At 49.4% G+C, this 21812-nt stretch overlaps 2 protein-coding genes across 11 annotated transcripts in view; both read right to left on the bottom strand.

Annotated features, from left to right (window-relative positions):
* The window catches only part of TCEA3 (transcription elongation factor A3), a 45848-nt gene extending 29750 nt beyond the window's left edge, over positions 1-16098 (bottom strand). Inside the window, exons 1-4 of one of the 3 annotated variants that reach the window (XM_063701854.1) lie at positions 15543-16098; positions 10055-10185; positions 8882-8987; positions 8227-8368 (exon numbers count right to left, since the gene is read on the bottom strand). In XM_063701854.1, the coding sequence (XP_063557924.1) occupies positions 8227-8368; positions 8882-8987; positions 10055-10185; positions 15543-16083 (920 nt within the window). In that variant the 5' untranslated portion in view covers positions 16084-16098. The remainder of the gene's footprint in view (positions 1-8226; positions 8369-8881; positions 8988-10054; positions 10186-15542) is intronic. The other 2 variants (XM_063701856.1, XM_063701857.1) reach the window with 2 other exon arrangements.
* Positions 16099-19564: 3466 nt separating this feature from the next.
* The window catches only part of ASAP3 (ArfGAP with SH3 domain, ankyrin repeat and PH domain 3), a 55975-nt gene continuing 53727 nt past the window's right edge, over positions 19565-21812 (bottom strand). For all 8 annotated transcript variants that reach the window (XM_055387544.2, XM_055387565.2, XM_055387547.2 and 5 more), the window contains exon 25: positions 19565-20929. In XM_055387544.2, the coding sequence (XP_055243519.2) occupies positions 20855-20929 (75 nt within the window). In that variant the 3' untranslated portion in view covers positions 19565-20854. The remainder of the gene's footprint in view (positions 20930-21812) is intronic.

The following is a 21812-nucleotide window of genomic DNA, read 5'->3' as shown; positions in this document are numbered from 1 at the left end:
CTCAGCAGGTCCCTGTCCTCCTGGCTGTCAGGCAGGCCTTAGCTAACTGGAGTCCACAGAGACTGGATTCCTGGAGTTGTCTGTACTCATCTGGAACCAGAGAAACAGAGAGATCAGCTTCAGCCTCCCCGGCAGGCACTTTAGGAGGAGGAGAGGAGAAACACATGGGCCTTGGGGATAGAAGAGCTGAGTTAAAATAGCAATCAAAAAAGCAGGAGACAAAATTAGATGCGGACTGTGCCTAAAGTCACGCAAGAAAACCAATGCATAGGAGGAAAAGCAGATCTAAAGAAAATATACTCAAATGCTAACCACTGTTACAGCTAGGGTGATGGGATTAAAGGTGATTTTTTCCCAATTTTTCCAAAATGCATTCAGCTACATTATTTTTATGATACATAATATAGTTATTCCTTTTACTGGTTTTAAAAAATCAATCTGTTTGTTAATTGCAAACCCCACTCCCCGTCTCACTTACCCTGCCTTCCTTTTAATTCCATAGCACGTGTCACCTTCTAGCATACTACATAATTGACTTTTTTTCTTTGAGACAGAGTCTCACTCTGTCACCCAGGCTGGAGTGCAGTGGTGCTATCTCGGCGGCTCACTGCGACCTCCACCTCCTGGGTTCAAGTAATTCTCCTGCCTCAGCCTCCTGGGTAGCTGGGACTACAGGCGTGTGCCACCATGCCTAGCTAATTTTTATATTCTTAGTAGAGAGGGGGTTTCACCATGTTGGCCAGGCTGGTCTCGAACTCCTGACATCAGGTGATCTGCCCACCTCGGCCTCCCAAAGTGTTGGGATTACAAGTGTGAGCCACTGCGTCTGGCCAATTTACTTATTTATATTCAATTATATTTGTTGTCCGACACCCCATGTAAATTCCACAAGAGCAGCATTTGGTGGGTTTTGGTTACTGTGGTGAACATTGTCTGTGCTCAGCCCACTTTCCCTTGGGTGCTCACTCTCTCAGTGCCTCTGGACCCAAGAGCTGCCTCCTGCAAGCTCCCCAGGGCCTCTGTCTGAGAGAGTTCTTCCCCACAGCTAGGCTGGCTGGAAGTGCTGGTCACTAATTAATGACCCCAGGAACAGCCCTCCACCAGACACATGGGAGAGGGGAAGAGAGGTCCTCATTCACACGCCCCTGCACTCCCACAACAGGCCCTGGGAGTTCTTCTGTGGGGCTTCTCCCTAGTGCCCCTTGGGGATAGACAATGCAAGCAGGAACCATAAGCTGGAATTCCTACAGTGGGAGAGGGGAGAGAAGACACGAGACTCCACCCTGGAGAACCACTTTCTGACTCTTCCTCATTGCTTTCCTTTTTAGAATAAATCAGAAATACTCCGCAGTTATTGCAAATGACTGTTATGAAAACTGTTCAGGAACATAAAAAAATGCTTAGAATACAATAGCAAGATAAATAAAAAGGTGACATATTAGTTGATACTAGAGCTAGAGCATCAGGAAAAGTCTAAAGATTAGACCGTAAGAAAATAGAAACCAGCTGGGCGCAGTGGCTCACACCTGTAATCCCAGCACTTTGGGAGGCCAAAGTGGGCAGATCACTTGAGTCAGGAGTTCAAAACCAGCCTGGCCAACATGGTGAAACCCCACCTCTACTAAAAATACAAAAATTAGCTGGGCATGGTGGCGTGCACGTGTAATCCCAGCTACTCGGAGGCTGAGGCAGAGGAATCACTTGAACCTGGGAGATGGTGGTTCCAGTGAGCTGAGATTGTGCCACTGCACTCCAGCCTAGGCGACAGAGGGAGACTCCATCTCAAAAAGAAAAGAAAAGAAAAGAAAGAAAATAGAAACCGTGTTTCAAAGACCTGTATTACAGGTACTTCATCAGTTTGTAAGGCATGAGTCCAAAACAGCTAGCAGTTTAGTTCTTGAAAGATCCCTGAATTGTATGCAGTTACTTGGACAAGGGGGTTAGGACCTTATCATGAGACAGATGGAAGGAAATACTCCAGCACAATATTTTCTCTAGCAACAAATGAGATGTGGTGATCAGGGGACAGGGAAGTGTACCAAATGGGTGATGTCTGTCAAGATGACATGGCACAGAATATCAGCATTCTAGCCAGGCCCTGGAGATGTGGCACATCAGTGAAAAATGGGTCTGGAATTTATTTTTATTTTTATTTATTTATTTTGAGATGGAGTCTCAATCTGTCACCCAGGCTGGAGTGCAGGGGCACCATCTTGGCTCACTGCAACCTCCATCCCCTGGGTTCAAGAGATTCCCATGCCTCAGCCTCCCGAGTAGCTGGGATTACAGGCACGCACCACCATTCCCGGCTAATTTTTTGTATTTTTAGTAGAGATGGGGTTTTGCCATGTTGGCCAGGCTGGTCTCGAACTTCTGACCTCAAGTGATCTGCCCGCCTTGGCCTCCCAAAGTACTGGGATTACAGGCATGAGTCACTGCGCCCAGCCAGGGGTCTCGAATTTATGCAGAAGAAAAAGTAGACTATGGTGAATACATGGATAAAAATAATGGGAGGCGACAAGCAACAACAATCATAGTGAGGCAGAAATTTAAAAATAAATATGCATTCATTCACTCCAAGAAAAGTAACAGGCGAGGCAAGGGTTAAAAAGAAAAGAACAGGTTTTCCTCTGCCTAGCAAGCTCACTTCAAGGACAGTTATAAGATAATGCTGTTTGGGAAACCAAGGCCAAAGGAATGGGCTCCAGACACCCCTCCCCTCCAGAGCAAGGTTGAAGGAAAAAAAGAGAGAAAGACAAATTCCTTTACTATTACTCCTTTCCCTGACTTCTTAAGCATGACTATGTTTTACAAATGTCTGTATTTAGCCAGTTCTTGTTTTTCTTTCAATGCAGCTACAAGGCCGCCAGCTATGCAAGGCCACAAGTTATGCTATGCTATAGATTATGTGACCTATATTGATTAATTGCTTTTGTTTTGCTTCTGTAAGCCTGCTTGTAAAAACCCCGCTCCGTCTTTGCTAAAATGCTCAGCTGTTTAGATATGAATCCACTGAGCCGGTGCATACCTTAAATAAACAACCCTCCTGTTCTCCTATTGGTCTCTCTGGTCCTCGGTTTCCTGCAATGATAGCTGATAGTAGGATATTTGTGAGTGACCAGACAAAGGAGAAGGCATAGAATAGGTGATTCTTCTTCGGCCATTGTTTGCTACAGTCTCATTTCCAAATCACGTATAATCTTTATAGTTCCTAAGGACAAAAATTCAAATACTGTTTTATATTTAAAAAAAAATTTGTGCCCATAGTCCCAGCTACTCAGGAGGCTGAGATGAGAGGATCTCTTGAGCCTAGGAGTTGCAGGCTGCAGTGAGCTGTGATTGCGCCACTGCACTCCAGCCTGGGCAACATGGTGAGACTGTCTCAAAAAAAAAAAAAAACAAAAAATGGCCGGGCATGGTGGCTCACACCTGTAATCCCAGCACTTTGGGAGGCTGAGGTGGGCGGATCACCTGAGGTCAGGAGTTCGAGACCAGCCTGAGCAACATGAAGAAACCCCTTCTCTACTAAAAAAAAAATACAAAAATTAGCTGGGCATGGAGGCACATGCCTGTAATCCCAGCTACTCGGGAGGCTGAGGCAGAAGAATCACTTGAACCTGGGAGGCGGAGGTTGCTGTGAGCTGAGATCGTGCCATTGCACTCCAGCCTGGGCAACAAGAGTGAAACTCCATCTCAAAAAAAAAAAAATTGTACAGTCTGCCTAAAGGAATGGAAAAATTATGTATGTAGTTAAACCAGGCCTGGGAGAGGAGAGGAAGAAAAATAAAAGCTGCTTAATTTGTCTGATGTGCACAAATATTTCCCAGGCTTATTCTAAGTTTCACTAATGTGGTTACAGTGTTTGTATAATGAATTATCATTAAGAAAACTAAAAAGGAAGGAAATTAATTAACTGAGCTGAAATAGGACCCCCGACAACTGGCTTCTCCCAGCAGAATGAGGCGACACCTCTCCATTTTCTGCTCAGCCCCAGCAACAGCTTCATTTCCGAGCCCCATGGCTGTGAAAAGTGAGTGGGCATAACAATTTAGTGTCCCAGGAAAATGTATAGTGCATTTCACATTTTATTAACAAAATATAAATATAAATGTACATATGAATGTTCTTTTTTTCTTTTTTTTTAGACTGAGTCTCACTCCTCACCCAGGCTGGAGTGCAGTAGTGCGATCTCGGCTCACTGCAACCTCCTCCTCCCAGGCTCAAGTGATCCTCCCACCTCAGCCTCCCAAGTGGCTGAGAACACAGGTGCATGCCACCACGCCCAGCTAATTTTTTTTTTACTTTTAATAGAGATAGGGTTTCGCCGTTGGTCTCTAACTCCTGAGCTCAAGTAATCCACCTGCCTCCACCTCCCAAAGTACTGGGATCACAAGCGTGAGCCACTTTGCCTGGCCCATATGTATATTCTTTTTGTTTTAAAGACAGAATCTCACTCTGTCATCCAGGCTGGAGTGCAGTGGGGTGATCTTGGCTCACTGCAACCTCAGCCTCCCAAATTCAAGCGATCCTCCTGCCTCAGCCTCCCAAGTAGCTGGGATTACAGGTACCCACTACCATGCCCAGCTAATATTTGTATTTTTAGTAGAGACAGGGTTTCACCATGTTGGCCAGGCTGGTCTTGAACTCCTGACCTCAAGTGATCTGCCCGCCTTGGCCTCCCAAAGTGCTGGGATTAAGGGTGTGAGCCACTGAGCCTGGCCTGGCCTGTATGTTCTTAAAAAACTACAAAGATATACATCAAAATGTTAACAATGGTTATTTCTGTTATTTTCTTCTTGTGTTTGATTTTCTAAACTTTTTACACTAAACACACCTTGCTACTGAAATGAATACATTTATGTACATGAAAAGGTTACAAAATAGTATACAGAGTGTAATTCAATTTTATTAAAACAAATAGGTATTTTATACCTATTTATAGGTAGTAATGCATAGGAATAGTCTAGCAGGATGTATATATATATATAAATTTTATATATATATACACACAATTATACGTGAGTGCTTGTTTCTAGATAATAAATGATATTTTATTTTACTTTATTTTATTTTATTTTTTGAGACAGAGTCTCATTCTGTAGCACAGGCTGGAGTGCAGTGGCACGATCTCAGCTCACTGAAACCTCTGCCTCCTGGGTCCCGGTTCAAACAATTCTCCTCCTCAGCCTCCCGAGTAGCTGGAATTACAGGCACGTACCACCATGCCCAGCTAATTTTTGTATATTTAGTAGAGATGGGGTTTCACTATGTTGGCCAGGCTGGTCTCGAACTCCTGACCTCATGATCTGCCCGCCTCAGCCTCCCAAAGTGCTAGGATTATAGGCACGAGCCGCCGTGCCTGGCCCTTATCTTTTGTTTTGTTTTGTTTTGTTTTGTTTTTAAGACGGAGTCTAGTTCTGTCACCCAGGCTGGAGTGCAGTGGCGTGATCTTGGCTCACTGCCACTTCTGCCTCCTGGGTTCAAGCGATTTCCTGCCTCAGTCTCCTGAGTAGCTGGGATTACGGGCGCCCGCCACCAGGCCCAGCTAATTTTTGTATTTTTAGTAGAGACAGGGTTTCACTGGGTTGGCCAGGCTTGTCTTGAACTCCTGACCTTGTGATCCACCTGCCTCAGCCTCCCAAAGTGCTGAAATTACAAGCATGAGACACTGCACCCGGCCTATTTTCTTATTTATTTGTATTTTTAAAACTTTCTACAATGAGCAAGTAATTATCTGTATTATAAAAAATACAAAATCGCTAAACTAAGACAACTAAAATATAATTAAAGACTATTACAAATAAAACATTTTATTTTTAAGAAGAAAGAACTGAGAAAATGATGTCTGTGTTTCAGGCCATAATACTGAGTCTCAGAGATGAAGGCCATAAGTGACGAGTTCAGCCCAGAACCTGGCTTTCTGCTTTTTCATTGTTACCTCTCCTACACCTGTTGTCCTCATACAGGCCTTTAAAAGAAATCCCTTTACTGTTCTTTTTTTTTTATTTTTTATTTTTAAAACAGAGTCTCACTCTGTTGTCCACGCTTGAGTGCAGTGGCGGGATCTCAGCTCACTGCAACCTCTGCTCCCGGGTTCAAGTGATTCTCCCACCTCAGCCTCCTGAGTGGCTGGGACTACAGGCGTGCACCACTACCCCTGGTTAATTTTTGTATTTTTAGTAGAGACGGGGTTTCACCATCTTGGCCAGGCTGGTCTCGAACTCCTGACCTCAGGTGATCCACCCACCTCGGCCTCCCAAAGCGCTGGGATGACAGGCATGAGCCACTGCGCCCAGCCTCTTTACTGTTCATTTAGTGGGGCTTCGGGACGGAGCAAACAAAAACAAAAACTGCATGTGTTCAGGCTGCCACCTTTACCTGGATGCCTACACTTCCCATGTGACAGATTAGTCCCAAATCCCATTTGGTCCCTCCCCAGTAGTTCAGCCTCTAGTCCTTCAACTTCATCTCATAAGAGCTCTCCTGCTCCTGGTCCTTCATTTGCCAAGGTTCTCATAACCACACAGGTGCTCCAGACATGGCCAGACCAGCCAGGGCATGAACAGGAGGTAATCCACAGGGCAGGGGACCATGCTGCTACAAATGGGCTAGCAATATTCAGTAAATGTTCACTCTGTGCTAGGCACTGTGGAGATGGTCAGGGATTCCCCGAGCCAAACTTCTAACCCCTTTGGGAAAAGAAAACACACTCGTGTGAAAAGTTAGATGCCAATTAGGGTTTTTCCAAGTAGGATACACTTGCAAAATGAGCAATGGAAAGGAACAGAACATAGAAAATGTGACAAAACCATTTCACAGGCATTACCTTTTAAAAAGCAGGCTATTAAAATTGGGGATGACTATAGAAAACAAGTCAGAGAACAGAAAGAAAAGCCATACACTAACTCATCAAGAGTGATTGTCTTTGGGTGGTGGGAATGTGGGTGATTTTTTTTTCTACTTTTCTACATTTTCCTTTTTTTTTTTTTTTTTTTTTTTTGAGATGGAGTTTCGCTCTTATTGCCCAGGCTGGAGTGCAATGGTGCAATCTTGGCTCACTGCAACCTCCGACTTCCAGGTTGAAGTGATTCTCCTGCCTCAGCCTCCTGAGTAGCTGGGATTACAGGCATGTGCCACCACAGCCAGCTAATTTTGTATTTTTAGTAGAGATGGGATTTCTCCATGTTGGTCAGGCTGGTCTCGAACTCCCGACCTCAAGTGATCCGCCCACCTCGGCCTCCCAAAGTGCTGGGATTACAGAGGTGAGATACCGTGCCCGGCCTTCCATTATTTTCTACAACAGATTTTTATCACTCTTATTTGTTTAGTTTTTAAAAGCACTATTATTATTTTTTGTTTCAAAAGCAGTACAGGATCATTGTGAAAAAAAACCAACAATTCAGATTTAAAATTTTTATTGTATAATACAGAAAGTAGAGATCCTTTTAATTTATAATATATGTCTTGGTTTTTGTTTGTTTGTTTTTGAGACAGGTTCTTGCTCTGTTGCTCAGGCTGGAGTGTAGTGGCGCAATCTCAGCTCACTGCAACCTCCATCTCCCGGGCACAAGTGATTCTCCCACCTCAGCCTCCAGAGTAGTTAGGATTACAGGTGTGCGCTACCATGTCTGGCTAATTTTTGTATTTTTTGTAGAGGCGGAGTTTTGCCATGTTGCCCAGGCTTGTCTCAAACTCGTGGGCTCAAGTGATCCTCCTGCCTCAGCCTCCCAAAGTGCTGGGATTACAGGTGTGAGCCACTGCGCCAGGTGCAATGAATCTTATAAGTGGCTATTGCCTTTGCTAGCATCTTGGAATCTTTGTCTTTGGGACTGTTACAAGGTTTGGGATGTGAGGCTTATACCCGCTGTGGTCTTGTTTCCCCGCACCTAAGCTGTTGCCTGGGTGGGCCAGAGAAGAGCTCTAGACTGCTGTGTGGTCTCCTATGGGAACTCTCTGTAGAGAAATGCTGGAGGCCCTCCTGCAGACGCACTCTTTCCTGTCCCTGCATCCTTCTAGGCAAAGCCAGTGCCATTTATGGCCTATTTGGGTCTTGTGAGTCTAACGTCTGGTTGAGCCAAAGAAGACCCCCAGAGGGGGCACTGCAGGAGATAATACCAATATCTTCCTCCCCAGGATGTAAGGTTTAAATGAGATAATATACACTGAGTTGCTGTCAGAGGACGTGACAAGTGTCAGCTCCCTTCTCTCCATCCCAAAAAAGAATACCTGGTTTTGGGGTCTTCTCGTTTTTTCCTTGGTGGAGAAAGCCCTGCTTCTGGCTTCCAATCTGAACACTCAAGCCCTTTTTCCTTCTTCTTTGCTTTTTCTCTTTCCTCTCCTTTTTCTCCTTTTGGGGGTCCAGGGGAGTCTGAAAACAAAAGGGTGGCATTGTCCCTCAGCTAAGCTCTGTCTCAGCAGAACCCAGCATGACTTAGTGGGGAGAGAGCAAAGGGCAGGGACGAGGACAGCTGCACACACACTCCCAACACACACACAAACACATTTACACACAAATGCACAAACAACAGGAACGTGTGTACAAATACACAGTCTCACATGGGGACATTAATACATTGGCAAACACACCTCTGCACATATTAAGAGAAATGTGTGCATGTAGACATGTACTATATAGACAAATGCACGAGAGCACAAACACATAAATGGCACATGTACACAAAACTCACAAGTCTACAAATCTTGCACTTGTGTACACAAACATTGGCAGTCCCCCACTAGCTACCTCCCGGATCCAGAGGCCATCTGTCACTGATTAAGTCACTCAACAGACATACACTGAGTGCTGGCTATGAGCCAGGCCCAGTCCTGTCCCAAGTGCTAGGAGAAAAACAGGGCTCAAGACAACCTTGTCCTCTCTCACCTAGCAGCCGCTTCCAGTTTTTGATAAGGACTTTGGCCAAGGACACCACCTCCTTGTCTGAGCAGTGCTTGCGGACCCCATTAACAGCAACTCCAATCCTGGTTGTCTGCAAAGTGAGAGGGTTAAGGCATGATCTGGGAATGGATACACAGGAATGGCTGCCATCATTGGCAGGTCCTGCCCCAGCTCTACCACCACCTCCCCGTCCAACCTGGACCCCCAGAGTCCTAGCCCTGACTCCTGGCTGAGGTCAGAACCCCACTACTGTAACTAAGGCCCTGCTCTGCACAAGGCCGAGGGCCCAGGGCTAAGCCTGACATGGAGGATATCTGTAGCTTTGGTGAAACCTGAACCTAGGGCTGGGGGTGGCACTTGGCTGACTGTCAGGACCCCTCCCATTCCCAACCCTCTAGTGTCTATTTTTTTGAGACGGAGTCTCGCTATGTTGCCCAGGCTGGAGTGCAGTGGTGCAATCTCAGCTCACTGCAACCTCCACCTCCCAGGTTCAAGTGATTCTCGTGCCTCAGCCTCCTGAGTAGCTGGGATTATAGGTGTGCATCACCGTGCCCAGCTAATTTTTGTATCTTTAGTAGAAACGGGGTTTCACCATGTTGGCCAGGCTGGTCTCGAACTCCTGACCTCAGGTGATCTGCCTGCCTCGGCCTCCCAAAGTGATGGGATTACAGGTATGAGCCACCGTGGCCAGCTCCCTCTAGTGTCTTTGAGCTCCAGTTTCAACTGAGACAGCAGCTCCGGCTATGAGACCTTGCATCTCTCTGTGCTGATTTTTCAGGGCCAGGAGCTTTTGGTAAATCTGGGGACTTTAAGGGCCACACAGGGATTTTAAATGGGGGCTTTTCCCTCTCCCTGGATCATTGGCCTCTTGGATCCCACAGGCCCAGGACCTTGGGAATTGGGGTATTCAAGAAAAACGAACCAGTCTTGCTCCAAGGCCCAGAGGTCCCCTACACCTAGAAGGTACCCTCGCTGCCCCCGAGATGCCCCTGTGTCCCCCTCAGTCCCTCCCTGGGAGGTCTCCACCTCAAGATCGCCTCCCCACAGGCCCCCCTCAGAAACTCCTCCCAGACTCTACCTTCCCCCACCGGGGGTCTTTCCCTCCCCCACCAGCTCTCCCCCCAGGCACTGTCCCAAGGCTTCCCACCCCCGCCCCACCTGTAGTAGCTGGATGGACATCTGGCAGCTGTGCAGCTTCTTCAGAAGGTCCAGGGCCCCTTCCTGTGGGAGGCCACAAGGTGAGGACTGGGGCCTGGGTCCTGACCAGGCTTCTCTGACTATTGTGTGGTCTTGGTACAGAGAGCAGGAGGATACAGACAGACACGTGGCCGAAGGACAGGCAAGGGGCAGAAGGAAGGAGACAGACGAGAAACAATCTGTCCTAGATGGTGCTCTAACTTCATCCCCCGCCACCTGCTGGGTTCAAACCCTCTGAGCCAGGCTCCTGACCTCCAGCCTTTGGTTCTGCTGTGCCTCTCCCCAGGAATGCCCTCCCCCTTCCCCATCTTTCCTCCCAAATGAATTCCTTCCTGGCTTATTGTTGCTCGTGTGCCTGTAGCGTCCTTCCCTTACCTCCCCACTGTGAACTTCGCAGGGTGAGGACTGGGAGCCTTTTAAAAAACAAAACAGAACAGTTTGGCCAGCACGGTCGCTCACACCTATAATTCCGGCACTTTGGGAGGCTGAGGTGGGCAGGTCACTTGAGGCCAGGAGTTCAAGACCAGCCTGGCCAACATGGTGAAGCCCTGTCTCTATTAAAATACAAAAATTAGCCAGGCGTGGTGGCGCATGCCTGTAATCCCAGTTACTCAGGAGGCTGAGGCAGGAAAATCGCTTGAGCCCAGGAGATGGAGGTTACAGTGAGCCAAGATCGCACCACTGCACTCCAGCCTGGGTGACAGAGCGAGACTCCAACTCGAACAAAACAAAACAAAACAAAAAACAGCTTTTTTGAGGTATAGTTCACATACAATAACTGCACACTTTGCAGTGTAAAATTTGATAAGTTTCAACATACGTGTACACCCATGGAACCCTCACCACAATCAAGATAAAAGCACAGCCACCAGCCCCAAAAAGCTTCTTCCTGTCCCCTTTCTAATCCATCCCTCCCCATCCCCAATCCTAAACAACCACAATTCGGCCTTCTGTTACTATAGTTGACCTTGTATCTTTAAGGATTTTATGTAAAGAGTATGTAGGGCAAAAACCCTTTTTTATCTGGCTTATTTCGGCATAATGATTTTTGAGACTCATCCATGTTGTCTCGTGGATCAGTAGTTCCTTTTTATTACTGAGTGGTTTCCACTGTATGTATGTACCACAGTTTGTCTGGCATTTTTTGAGACAAGATCTCACTCTGTTGCCCAGGCTGGAGCACAGTGGCACAATCACAGTTCACTGCAGCTTCGACTTTCCAGGCTCAGGTGATCCTCCCACCTCAGCCTCCCGAATAGCTGGGACCACAGGTATGCACCACCACATCTGGCTAATTTTTTGCATTGTTTCGTAGAGATGGGGTTTTGCCATGTTGCCCAAGCTGGTCTCAAACTTCTGGCCTCAAGTGATCCTCCTGCCTCGGCCTCCCAAAGTGCTGGGATTACAGGCGTGAGCCACCACACCCAGTCTACCACAATGTTTTAAATTCATTCACCAGTTGATGGGACTTATGGATAGGTTCCAGTTTGGGGCTGCTAGAAATAAAGCTTCTAAGTACATTCATTTCAAGTCTTTGTGTGAACAGGTACTTTAACTTCTCTCGGGTAAAGAGAACCGTTCTAATCTCTGAGAACTTAGGGCTCAGCAGAGAGTCCAGTGCTCCCTGAGTGGATGAACTTGTGCAGAACTGAAGCAGAAAGAAGGCAGGAGGCAGAAAAAGGCTTAGGTTTGAAAATCTGTGAGCTGCCAGGCCCTGGACACCCTCTGACCCATTTCAGCCTTCTCCTTTCCCCCAGCCCCTTCCTAGAAGCCATACCTGCCTGCTGTCCTGAGATCAGTTCCCTGGGGAGCACCAGCTGACGGTGTCCTGTATGTTCCTATCCTTGGCCCACAGTTCATGGTTCCTGCTGCCAATCCCCACCCTGCCAGGACCTGGACCATGTCCTAAGAGCTGCCCTCTGTCAGTCCTTAGCCTCCCTGAGAACTTGGGTTCACAGTAGGTTTTCAGAAGCGTGACCTGCAGATGTGTGTGTATGTGAACTTGGGGGTACACAACTCCAAGTGTAACATTAATTAAAGGCTTGCTATGTACTGGGCACTCTTCTAAGTTTTTTACCTGTATTATCTCATTTAACCTTCACAATGACCCTATCGGGTAGGTCCTGTGTATTATTCCCATTCTTACAGAATTATTATCCCGTGTTCACCAAAGAGCAATCCAAGAAAGAGAGAGGTTAAATAATTTTCTCAAGGTCACATGCTTTATAAGGAGCCAAGTTGGGATTCAAACTCAGGCCTTTTGGGCTCTAACCACTATACAAATTGTATTAGCGTGGCCGTAGATCTGTCTAGACATACACAATCATGGAATATCAACATGGGTAAGTGCAGTGGTGTGCTGGCCAACGTTTCACAACCAGTTCTCAAGGAAAAAAAAAACTGACCTGTAGTGTTTGCCAATTTCTGGGGTGTAAACACTCATCCCATGGCCAATTTCAAGCTACCAACATGCTGTTACTGAACTGAAGGAAGTTTTGGGAGGAGATGTACAGTACCATACCATTATATAGTATTTCCACTGTACAGATAACAATAGAAGTAAATTATCTCTGGTCATACATGACAGTACAATGTAGTAAAACAATCAGGAAGTGATTATTTTGGAGGATTCCTTACCTTTGTTTTTAATATAATTTATTTAATTGTAAGCAGATAATGTAATTTTTTGAAACAATTGCTGTGTTTAACCACCAGGTTGCAAAATTCCTGAAAACGCAACAATCTGTGTTAAGCCAGTTCCAGCTCTCCACTGGGTGTATGCCTCGTGTGTCACAGCTGTATAACTGGGTCATATTGGAGGAGAATAGCCATGAGCCTGGATTGTAGCTGGATAAACAAAGCCTTGTGCAAATGTTGCTGGGTGTATCTCTCTGAACATACAAATGGGTTCTGTAGCCAGTAGTATCTCTGGTCTAAGTGTGCAGCTGTGAATATGCAGCTCCAGGCACAGCTGTGTCTATTTGGCTTTGTGGGATGATGCCTGTGTTATAAGATCTGAATGTAAAAATGTGGCTGTTTGCTAAGTCTGTAGCATTGCATGTCTGGGTGTAGCTGTGCTGCGTGCATACGTGTGTGGCTGTCTTTGTGTATCATTCTATAACTATAATGGTCAATGTGGGTCATATGGGTCAGTGTGCTTGTCATGTTGGTGTCAGTAGCCGTGTCTCACACGCAGTTAGGTTCAGTTGCTTGTTTAACTACTGTGTTGTGGCCACATGTTATAGCTATGTGTGTGTATGTAGCTGTGACCGTAGGCACTTGGTTGCATGTTTGAAGTTGCTTCTGTTGGCGCATGCTCAGGGGATGTGACAAAGCCTTAAGTGGCTGAGACTTCAGCAACTGGCAGTAAACCCCGGGCCTGAGCTGCAACGTGGAGGATCCGTCTTATTACAGGAAGTATGTCCTCCTCTGCCTAACCACTGCTGGGCGGGTCCACTTTCACTCCCAGAGCAGGCCCCACCTTTCTCGGCCAGACGCCCAGAGCTCCATGCCCACCCAGACACTGCCAAGAGCCCAGGCGCAGACGTGGCTGTAAACTGGCTCCATGCTGCAGGGACCCTGCGGCCAGACTTGCATCTTTTCTGGGGACAGCTCTGGGCACTTCCACAGGAATCCATCTCCAAAAGACACCATTTCCTCTTCCCATTTCACAGAAGAGGAAACTCGAGGTCCAGAAAGGGAAGGTTGAGTGGCTTTTGCCTAGGGCCATAAAAGGAGTGAAGGGGAGGCCAGGGCAGGTCCCGTCCTCTTCAGCCAGAGCTCTATCCCAAGCAGGCTGCCTCTCCTCGGGTCTCTAGACGTTCCCACCCTACCCCTCTTACCCAGGGGCCCAGAATTTCTTTCCTGGCCCAAGCTTGGGGGTCAGTAAGGAGCTGGGCTGGGATAATCCGTCTATTTGAACTGGAATTTGGCTCAGAATCCCTGGCTGGGCTCTGCCAACCCCAGCTGAGAAAATGCTCCCCCATGACTTGTGGCTCAGTTGTACTGAGGATTGTGGAGGAGTCTGGAACGGGGAGTGCATGGAGGTTGGGAGTGTCAGGTGAGAAGCTCCCAGCACTCTGCAGGTTTGTGCTGTATCTTTCTGTGTTGGACCTGGCTGCGTAGAAGCAGGTCTTGTTCGCCAGTTCTTACCAAGCACAGGTCTGAGTCCTACTAAGGGCTTTACATCTCTGTCTCATCTCTCCAATCCTCACTGCTGCCAGCAGAGACAAGAATCCAGTGACATCCCTTCTCCAGAGGCAGATAATCTCATCTCTTTCTTACAGATGAAGAAACTGAGGCTCTGGCCTTTATATGGACACCAACTCATGACTGCCCAGTGTCCACTCTAGGGCTCCCTGCCGCTTCATGGTTCCAGTGACCCTTCCCTGGGCCTTGGCTACTCTTCCTGGCTCTAAAACTTCCCTTAGTGTCTCTTCCTTTCCCAGGCTCCTAAGTGTGCTGGAAATGCAGGTGGCTGCAGCACATGGCTACGGATGGTGGGAGGAAGAGGACCCTGGAACAGGAACGGGAGGTGGGAAGGGCATGCTCACCAGGCTCCCTTTTTTTCCCTCCCAGGGTGAGCGCAGGCCCTCCAGGACCCAAGGCCAAATTTGCTCTGGCCAGGCGACCAGTCGGCCGCCAGCCCCAGGCAAAGATCACGGGGAAGATCAAACATTAACTTCCAGCTGGGTCTGCGCTCTGGCCAGGACCCTCCGGTAGGGCTGTCAGCCCTGCTCCCAACCTCCCGCCGAGCCCGCTCCTCCCTCCGCCCTCGCCCTCGCTGCACAGGCCTCCAGCCCGGCCCCCTTCCCCCGCCCCGCGGGCCCCCGCACCTGTTCGGCCCCGCCCGTCCGGGCCGCACCCCAAGGCCAAGGAAAGGGAAAATTGCCAAAAGAACCGCTCCTGACGTACCAAGCGGTGGGGTCGCAGGATCCACGGCCTTTTGCTTCTCTCCCGCAGACCCACTCCGGGGTGCAGGGATGCAGCTCAGTACCCCCGTCAGCCCAAGTTTCTCTGCCACTTCTCGGGCCACCAGGATTTGCCCCCCGCCCCGCCCCCGCCATCGCCGCCGCTCCCCGGGCTTTGCACACGCCAAGCCCTGGGACTCCCAAAGTCCTTTCCCACGTCCAGCTCTCTTCGCCCGCTTTCCTGGGCCCTGCACTAGCTGCCCAGGGTGAACCCTACACGTCCAAAGGGACGTGCACAAGTCGCGCCTCCGGGACCCGCACGATCCCCCTGGCGTCCTGGGCCACGCACACGCCCACCTCGAGGTGCTCAGCAAGGGTCCCCAAGGGGCCTTGGGCCCTGCACCAGCCGCTCCTCCCTCGGGTCCCCGAGTCCCGTACGCGCCCCCACGGCGCCCCGCCAGTACGTCCCCACCCCGGAATCCGGGGCTTGCCCGCGCCTCCCGGGGGCGGGGGCCGTGGCCCAAACTCTGCAGCCTCACCGTGTTCTTCCTGGCCACCATCTTCTCCAGCTTTTTGGCGATCCTCAGCAGCTCCTCTTCCTGGCCCATGTTGGCCCGCGACGCCCGGCGGGGCGAGGGGCACAGGGAGCAGTAGGGACTCAGGGGCAGGAGGCGCGAAGGCGGAGGGCGCGCAACCCGCGCGGGCCCCAAACACACACGACACACACGCCCGGCGGGGGCGGGGCTCTCCCCCCCCCCCCCCCCACCGCCCGCCTCCCAACTGTGCGGGGGAGGGGTGGCGGGCACTAAATATAGACTTCAAGGACTTGCCCGGGCACTGATTGCCCGCGCCGGCCGATCGGGCGTCAGGGGAGGGACGAGGCTGAGAGAGGGGACCCTCCAACTCCGGCCCTTCCAGGGGCGCCGGGGGACCGAAGAGAGATTTGGGAAGGAGGGCTCTCTGGAGAGCTGGGAGGCTGTGACCTGGCCACAGGCGGCGGTCGCGGCGCGGAGGGCGCCCGAGGGTGTCCCAGGGGCCCCGGGAAGCGTTCTGGGCTCCCGCGTCTCTGCACCGTTGCATCTCAAAGCGGGAGGACTCAGTTCCGCGCCTATGCACAAGTGGAGGCAACTCGGTGCGCTCGAATCCCGTGTGTGTGTGTGTGTGTGTGTGTGTGTGTGTGTGTGTGTGTGTGTGATCACTAAATCCAGCTCTGCTTTAACCTGCACTCACTCCATCGTGCACACGGCCTGTGCATGCCACGTGTATCCAGGCTCCTGTTTGCCTCTATCTACCTAAAACTTCGTTTGCTGGCTGTTTTGTTAGTAAGGCTTTGCATTTTTAACAAGCTCCTATGTGCTGGGGGTGCTGCTGGTCCCAGAACTACACTCTCGAGTAGTGAGAGCTTATTGGGGAGATTCTTTTTATTTTTTTGAGACAGGGTCTCCCTCTGTGGCTGAGGCCAGAGTGCAGTGGAGCAATCAGGCTCACTGCCTCGACTTCCCCAGCTCAAGTGATCCTTTCTGCCTCAGACTCCTGAGTAGCTAGGACTACAGGCGTGAGCCATCCATCATGCCCAGCTAATTTTTTAATTTTCTGTAAAGACTAGGTCTTACTACGTTGCCCAGGCTGGTCTGGAACTCCTGGTCTCAAGCGATCCGCCTGCCTTGGCCTCCCAAAGTGCTGTAATTACAGATGAGATTCCTTTTTTTTTTTTTTTTTTTTTTGAGATGCAGTCTCGCACTGTCGCCCAGGCTGGAGTGCAGTGCCACGATCTCGGCTCACTGCAAGCTCTGCCTCCCGGGTTCACACCATTCTCCTGCCTCAGCCTCCTGAGTAGCTGGGACTACAGGCGCCCGCCACCACGCCCGGCCAATTTTTTTGTATTTTTAGTAGAGATGGGGTTTCACCATGTTATCCAGAATAGTCTCAATCTACTGACCCCGTGATCTGCCCGCCTCGGCCTCCCAAAGTGCTGGGATTACAGGCGTGAGCCACCGCGCCCCGCCGAGATTCATTCTTAAGTGCACCAAATTTTGAGAAATACTGATCCAGGTGCAAGGCTGCCAGGTCAGGCCAGTATCCCCTCAGTGGGGTTGGGTTTGGAAGAGTCATCTTAGTGGAGGGGTGGAAACACAATTGTGTCTATCTTCCCCAGCCATGCAGGGATCTGCCTTCCTGTGGAATGATCTCCAATGATCTTCAAGTATCTCCTGCAGACCCAGTTCTCTTGCTAAATAAGTGAGTTTAATGGACAGAATATGATCTTCCTGTGATGGGGGTGGGGCTCAGGAACCTGGAGGGAAGGCATGAAAAGTGGTCCACAGTGTGTGCAGGTTGGGACTGCGGGAGCTGGGGTTGGGGTGTCGAGTGAAATCTCCTGATTTTCCTGAGAGAACCCCATTTCAGCTTGGGTCGCAGAGGCAGCTTGGTGTGGACACCTATCTTCTAATTGCTATGTGACTGGGATCAAGGTAGGACAGCGTGGGTTTTTTTCATCCATTCAACAAACACGTATTGAGTGTCCAAGCAATGAACAAGACAGACCCAGTCCCAGAAAGCTTGAGACTCAGTCTATGGGCAAGAGAAACCTTAAACAAAAACAGACATGGTCAATTAATGCATTTATCATAGCTGGGGTGAAGGGCAGGAAGCAGTGGAGGATAGCTTAAGGACACATTTGAGGGGATCTGCACTATTTAGGGTGTCATCTTCTCTGAAGAAACGAAGTTTAAACTTTGGGCTGAAGTACACAGTGGCCGTTGAGGGGAGGAGGAAGAGTGTTCACGGAAGAAAGGAAGAGGCATTCAACATATATTTATGGAGCACCTAATATGTGCCAGGTAGTTCTTGTTCTGGACATCCAGAGAGGAACAAAACAGTCCTCCCCTCTTGGAGTTCCAAATGTGCAAAGCTTAGGGATGGGAGGGTGCCTGGCCTGCCTGACAGTGTTGGAGGAACTGAAAAATTGGCGTGGCTGCAGCACAGAGGTGAGGAGTGTGGGGAGAGGCAGTGGGTGGGACCTGACCATGCAGCGCCTGCCGGTCACATTTGGGAAGTTAGACTCTAATGGTTTGGGATTCTGGGAGGCCTTTTGGCCAATCCCAGCCAAGCCCTTCTGGGTTGAAGAGACTCAACCTCAGCAGCCTGAGGCTACTTAGGATTGCCTTATTTAAAAAAAGGCCAGGAGCAGTGGCTCATGCCTGTAATCCTAGCACTTTGGGAGGCCAAAGCAGGAGGATTGCTTGAAGCCAGGAGTTCAAGACTAGCCTGGGCAACAGAGAGAGAGACCTCGTCTCTACAAAATATTTTAAAAAGCTGGGCATGGTGGCGTGGGCCTATAGTCCCAGCTACTCGGAAGGCTGAGGCAGGAGGATTGCCTGAGCCCAGGAGTTCAAGGTTACAGTGAGCTCTGATTGTGCCACTGTACTCCAGTGTGGGAGACAGAGCCATCAAAAAAAAAAAAGAGAGAGAGAGAGAGAGATTTTTCTCAAACTTCCACCCAGTCACCACCCTGAGATGTGCGACATCAAAAAAAGTTAAGACTCCTAGAACGTCAGGGTATGAAGGCCCCTAAGAAAACATGGAGTCCAACCTCTTTATTGTATAGATGGGAAGACCGAGGCCCAAAGAGGGTGATGATTCTCTCAGGGTTGGACCCTGTTGATACCATCATATCCCCTCTGCCTACCTGTCCACCATACAGGTCACTGGAAGATAATTCCTGGACACACCTTGGACAGCTCCCCGCATTTCTCTATTTGGAGCTTTGGGGTGGTAGGAAATTGATGCCCTCAGAAAGGACACCCCCAACCAGCAAGAAACCAGAGTTGGTGGAAAACATCATTTCTTCACTCTCGATGGGACAATCTGAAGGCATGTTCTAGTCAATACTGCTTCTCACAGGTCCCCAACAAGAGTTAGAGACAGAGTCTTGCTCTGTTGTTCAGGCTGGAGTGCAGTGGCGCCATCATGGCTCACTGCAGCCTTGAACTCCTGGGCTCAAGCAATTCTCCCACCCGAGCAGCTGGACTATAGGTTCTCACCAACACGCCCAGCTCTTTATTGCTCTTTGACTTTCTGTTTCATTTCTCTATTCCCTCATTATGCTTCCTGGGATCATTTCACAGATAAGCTACTTGCTCCCAAATCCTTGTCTCAGGGGCAATCAACAGAGACAGTGGCAGAGGACCATGGGAGAGCTAGAATTTCAGGTCTCCAGACTCCTAGTCCAGTGCTCTTTCCAGGGTTTCTCAACCTTGGCACTATTAACATTTTGGACTGAATAATGCATTGCTATGGAGGGTTGACCTATGCACCGTAGGATGTTTAGTAGCATCCCTGACCTTTGTCCACTAAATGCCACTAGCACCCTCCAGTTGGGAACAGTCAAAACTGTTTTCTGCTTTATCAGAAGTTCCCTGGGGCAAAACACTGTGGTTGCAAACCACTATTCCACATCAGGCCATCTCCCTTGCCAGGTCCAGAGAAAGAATTTCAAGCCCCAAGATTCCTTTCCCCTCCCTGTTGCTCTTTAGATCACACAAATGAAACCACTGGAAACTGACCCCCCAATCCTTTATTAGGGATGAGTGAAATAACAAGTCTGAGATGAATGAAACCAGACACTGGGGGCTCAAAAGACAACCCTGTTCCTGTGGGAACCACAGACCAGTCAGGTCTCCAGGGGAAACAGCACAGCCTCCCCAGCCAGGCAGCTGTGTTGGCCATTGGTGCTCTCTAGTCTCCCCTGCTTGGCTTGGCCCATTCCTGCCAGGGCCCAGCACCCAGCAACTGGCAAGTTGAGATGTTAGCGGTTGATGATGGCTTAGGTGTATCTGCTTTCTCACTGGGGCTGAGCAATGATAGAATTTCTAGGGCTGGGAAGCAGAACCCTTAAGTCTCTGCCCTCCCAATTCTATTACTCTCCCTTCTTTCTTTGCCTCTCCATTCCCTCAGACTAAAAGGCTCCTGAGTTGACCAAGAGAAAGAGAAGAGAAGTGGGCATCCATCAACCCAGACTATTCCTTTCCTTCCTGCTAAATCAAGGACACAGGCAAATGTGGGCGCATCTGACTCTACAATTTGGCTGGGGAATATAGGAGAGTGCCTAGGGAAGGCTGTGCTGTCCCTCAAAAGGAGTGACATTCAGAATATTTTTATTTAACAGCCAGTACAGCATGCATGTTGACCAGCCAGAATGGATGTGATCTGTAGACAACTGTAATGGTCATACAGGTATAAACCAGCTGAGTCCAGAGCCATGCCCTGGAATCTGACCCTGCCTATTCCCAAGCCCAACCCTTAAGACCAGCTTTCAACCAAAGGACCACCCCTGCAGGGCCCTTGTCTTACTCGTGTGGTATCTGAAGTGCCTAACACAGGTCCAGACATAGAGTTGGAATTTAGTGAAGGAATATTAGACTAATAAACGGCTGGCTGAGAAGACAGTCCCTACTTGGCAGGGTCCCTGATCTGGAAGTCAGTGATGGAGGGCTCTCCTGCCCTTGTGAAGCCCCCAGACTGACGGGGGAAATAGAGTCTCGATCTGATGAGGGACTGAGAGTTCTGCAGCTGAAGCCAGCTCAGGAGCTCTCAGATCCAGCCACAGGGCTCCCAGGCCCCTAGCAGGTAATGAGATATGAAAGAACCGCCATTAGCCCTAACAGGGAAAGGCCATGTGTCCTTGGTAGAGGCATGGCCTGTGGCAGGAAGAAGGCCAGCTACAGAGGCACAAGGGACAGAGAGAGTGAGATCCAAGAGAACAAATGTCTCAGCTCCCCAGTTTTGTGAGCTCAAGTCCCAGCTCTGAACATTGGGGCCTAGCATGGGGCATGTGGGGGCCAGCAAGGAGCTAGTCTTGCAAAAGTTGCACAGAACTTGCTGGGAGACTCCCAGTCCTTGAGCCATCTCCTTCAGTGATGCCAACCTGCAGAAAGAAGGATGAAACTGACATTTTCAAAGCACCTGTAACATACCAGGTGTTCATCTCACTCAGTTTCACATCTGTCCTATTGTAGATAAATTAAATTATTCTCATTTTACAGACAAAGAAACTGAGGCTTGAGGAAGTGAAGCCACTTATCCAAAGTCTCCTTACTCTAAAGCCCAAGCTCTTGCTATCATACACACCACAATCACAGGCATCAATTAAATGCCATCTGATGGATACTTGGTTTTCAGGGCAATAGTGGAACCAGGATATGGACATAGATTTGTGTCTGCTGACTAACTCTGGTGGACAAAAGATGACGATTCCCCAGACAGAACCAGCTTTTGCCCCTGCCATCCTGACTCCCAACACAACCAGTGCCATTCTGAGGAATTCCCAGAGGAACAAGGGACAGAAGAGGCTTCCTTCCCAACACAACTGGCTCTGATCTGTGCCCACTCCTAGGTTCAACTAATATATGCCATTGTTGGAGACTTGGTGATTCAGCAGGGAGAAGCTGGATTAAGGATGACAGCTCTTGCCCTGTCCCTGTCACATCCCTCTATGCCTGGGATCTGAAAGTCCCTGTGGATTCCAGGAGACTCATGAACAAGGGGAGAGTTCGGCAAACAAGGGCTGGTACACGGCCACCTAATCCTGCCTCTTCTGCAGGGAAGTGATGCCTTCTCTGAGCGACTGGCCTGGCTAACATAACTTTCCTCATCCTCCCCTGGGGAGAAGCCAGAGCTTGGGCCTCATCATCGCTGCCATCCCTCAAGGCCTGGGCTCTCCTCAGCTTCACCCAGCCCTGGGCTGGAGCAGGGAAAGAGGAGCACCAGGACAGGGACTGGCCAAACTGCAGCCACCTGGGCACCAGGAC

Source organism: Gorilla gorilla, chromosome 1 (genome assembly GCF_029281585.2).
Source record: "Gorilla gorilla gorilla isolate KB3781 chromosome 1, NHGRI_mGorGor1-v2.1_pri, whole genome shotgun sequence".
Lineage (NCBI taxonomy): Eukaryota > Metazoa > Chordata > Mammalia > Primates > Hominidae > Gorilla > Gorilla gorilla.
The sequence above is the reverse complement of the archived record's forward strand: the minus strand, read 5'-3'. Positions and strand labels throughout refer to the sequence as shown.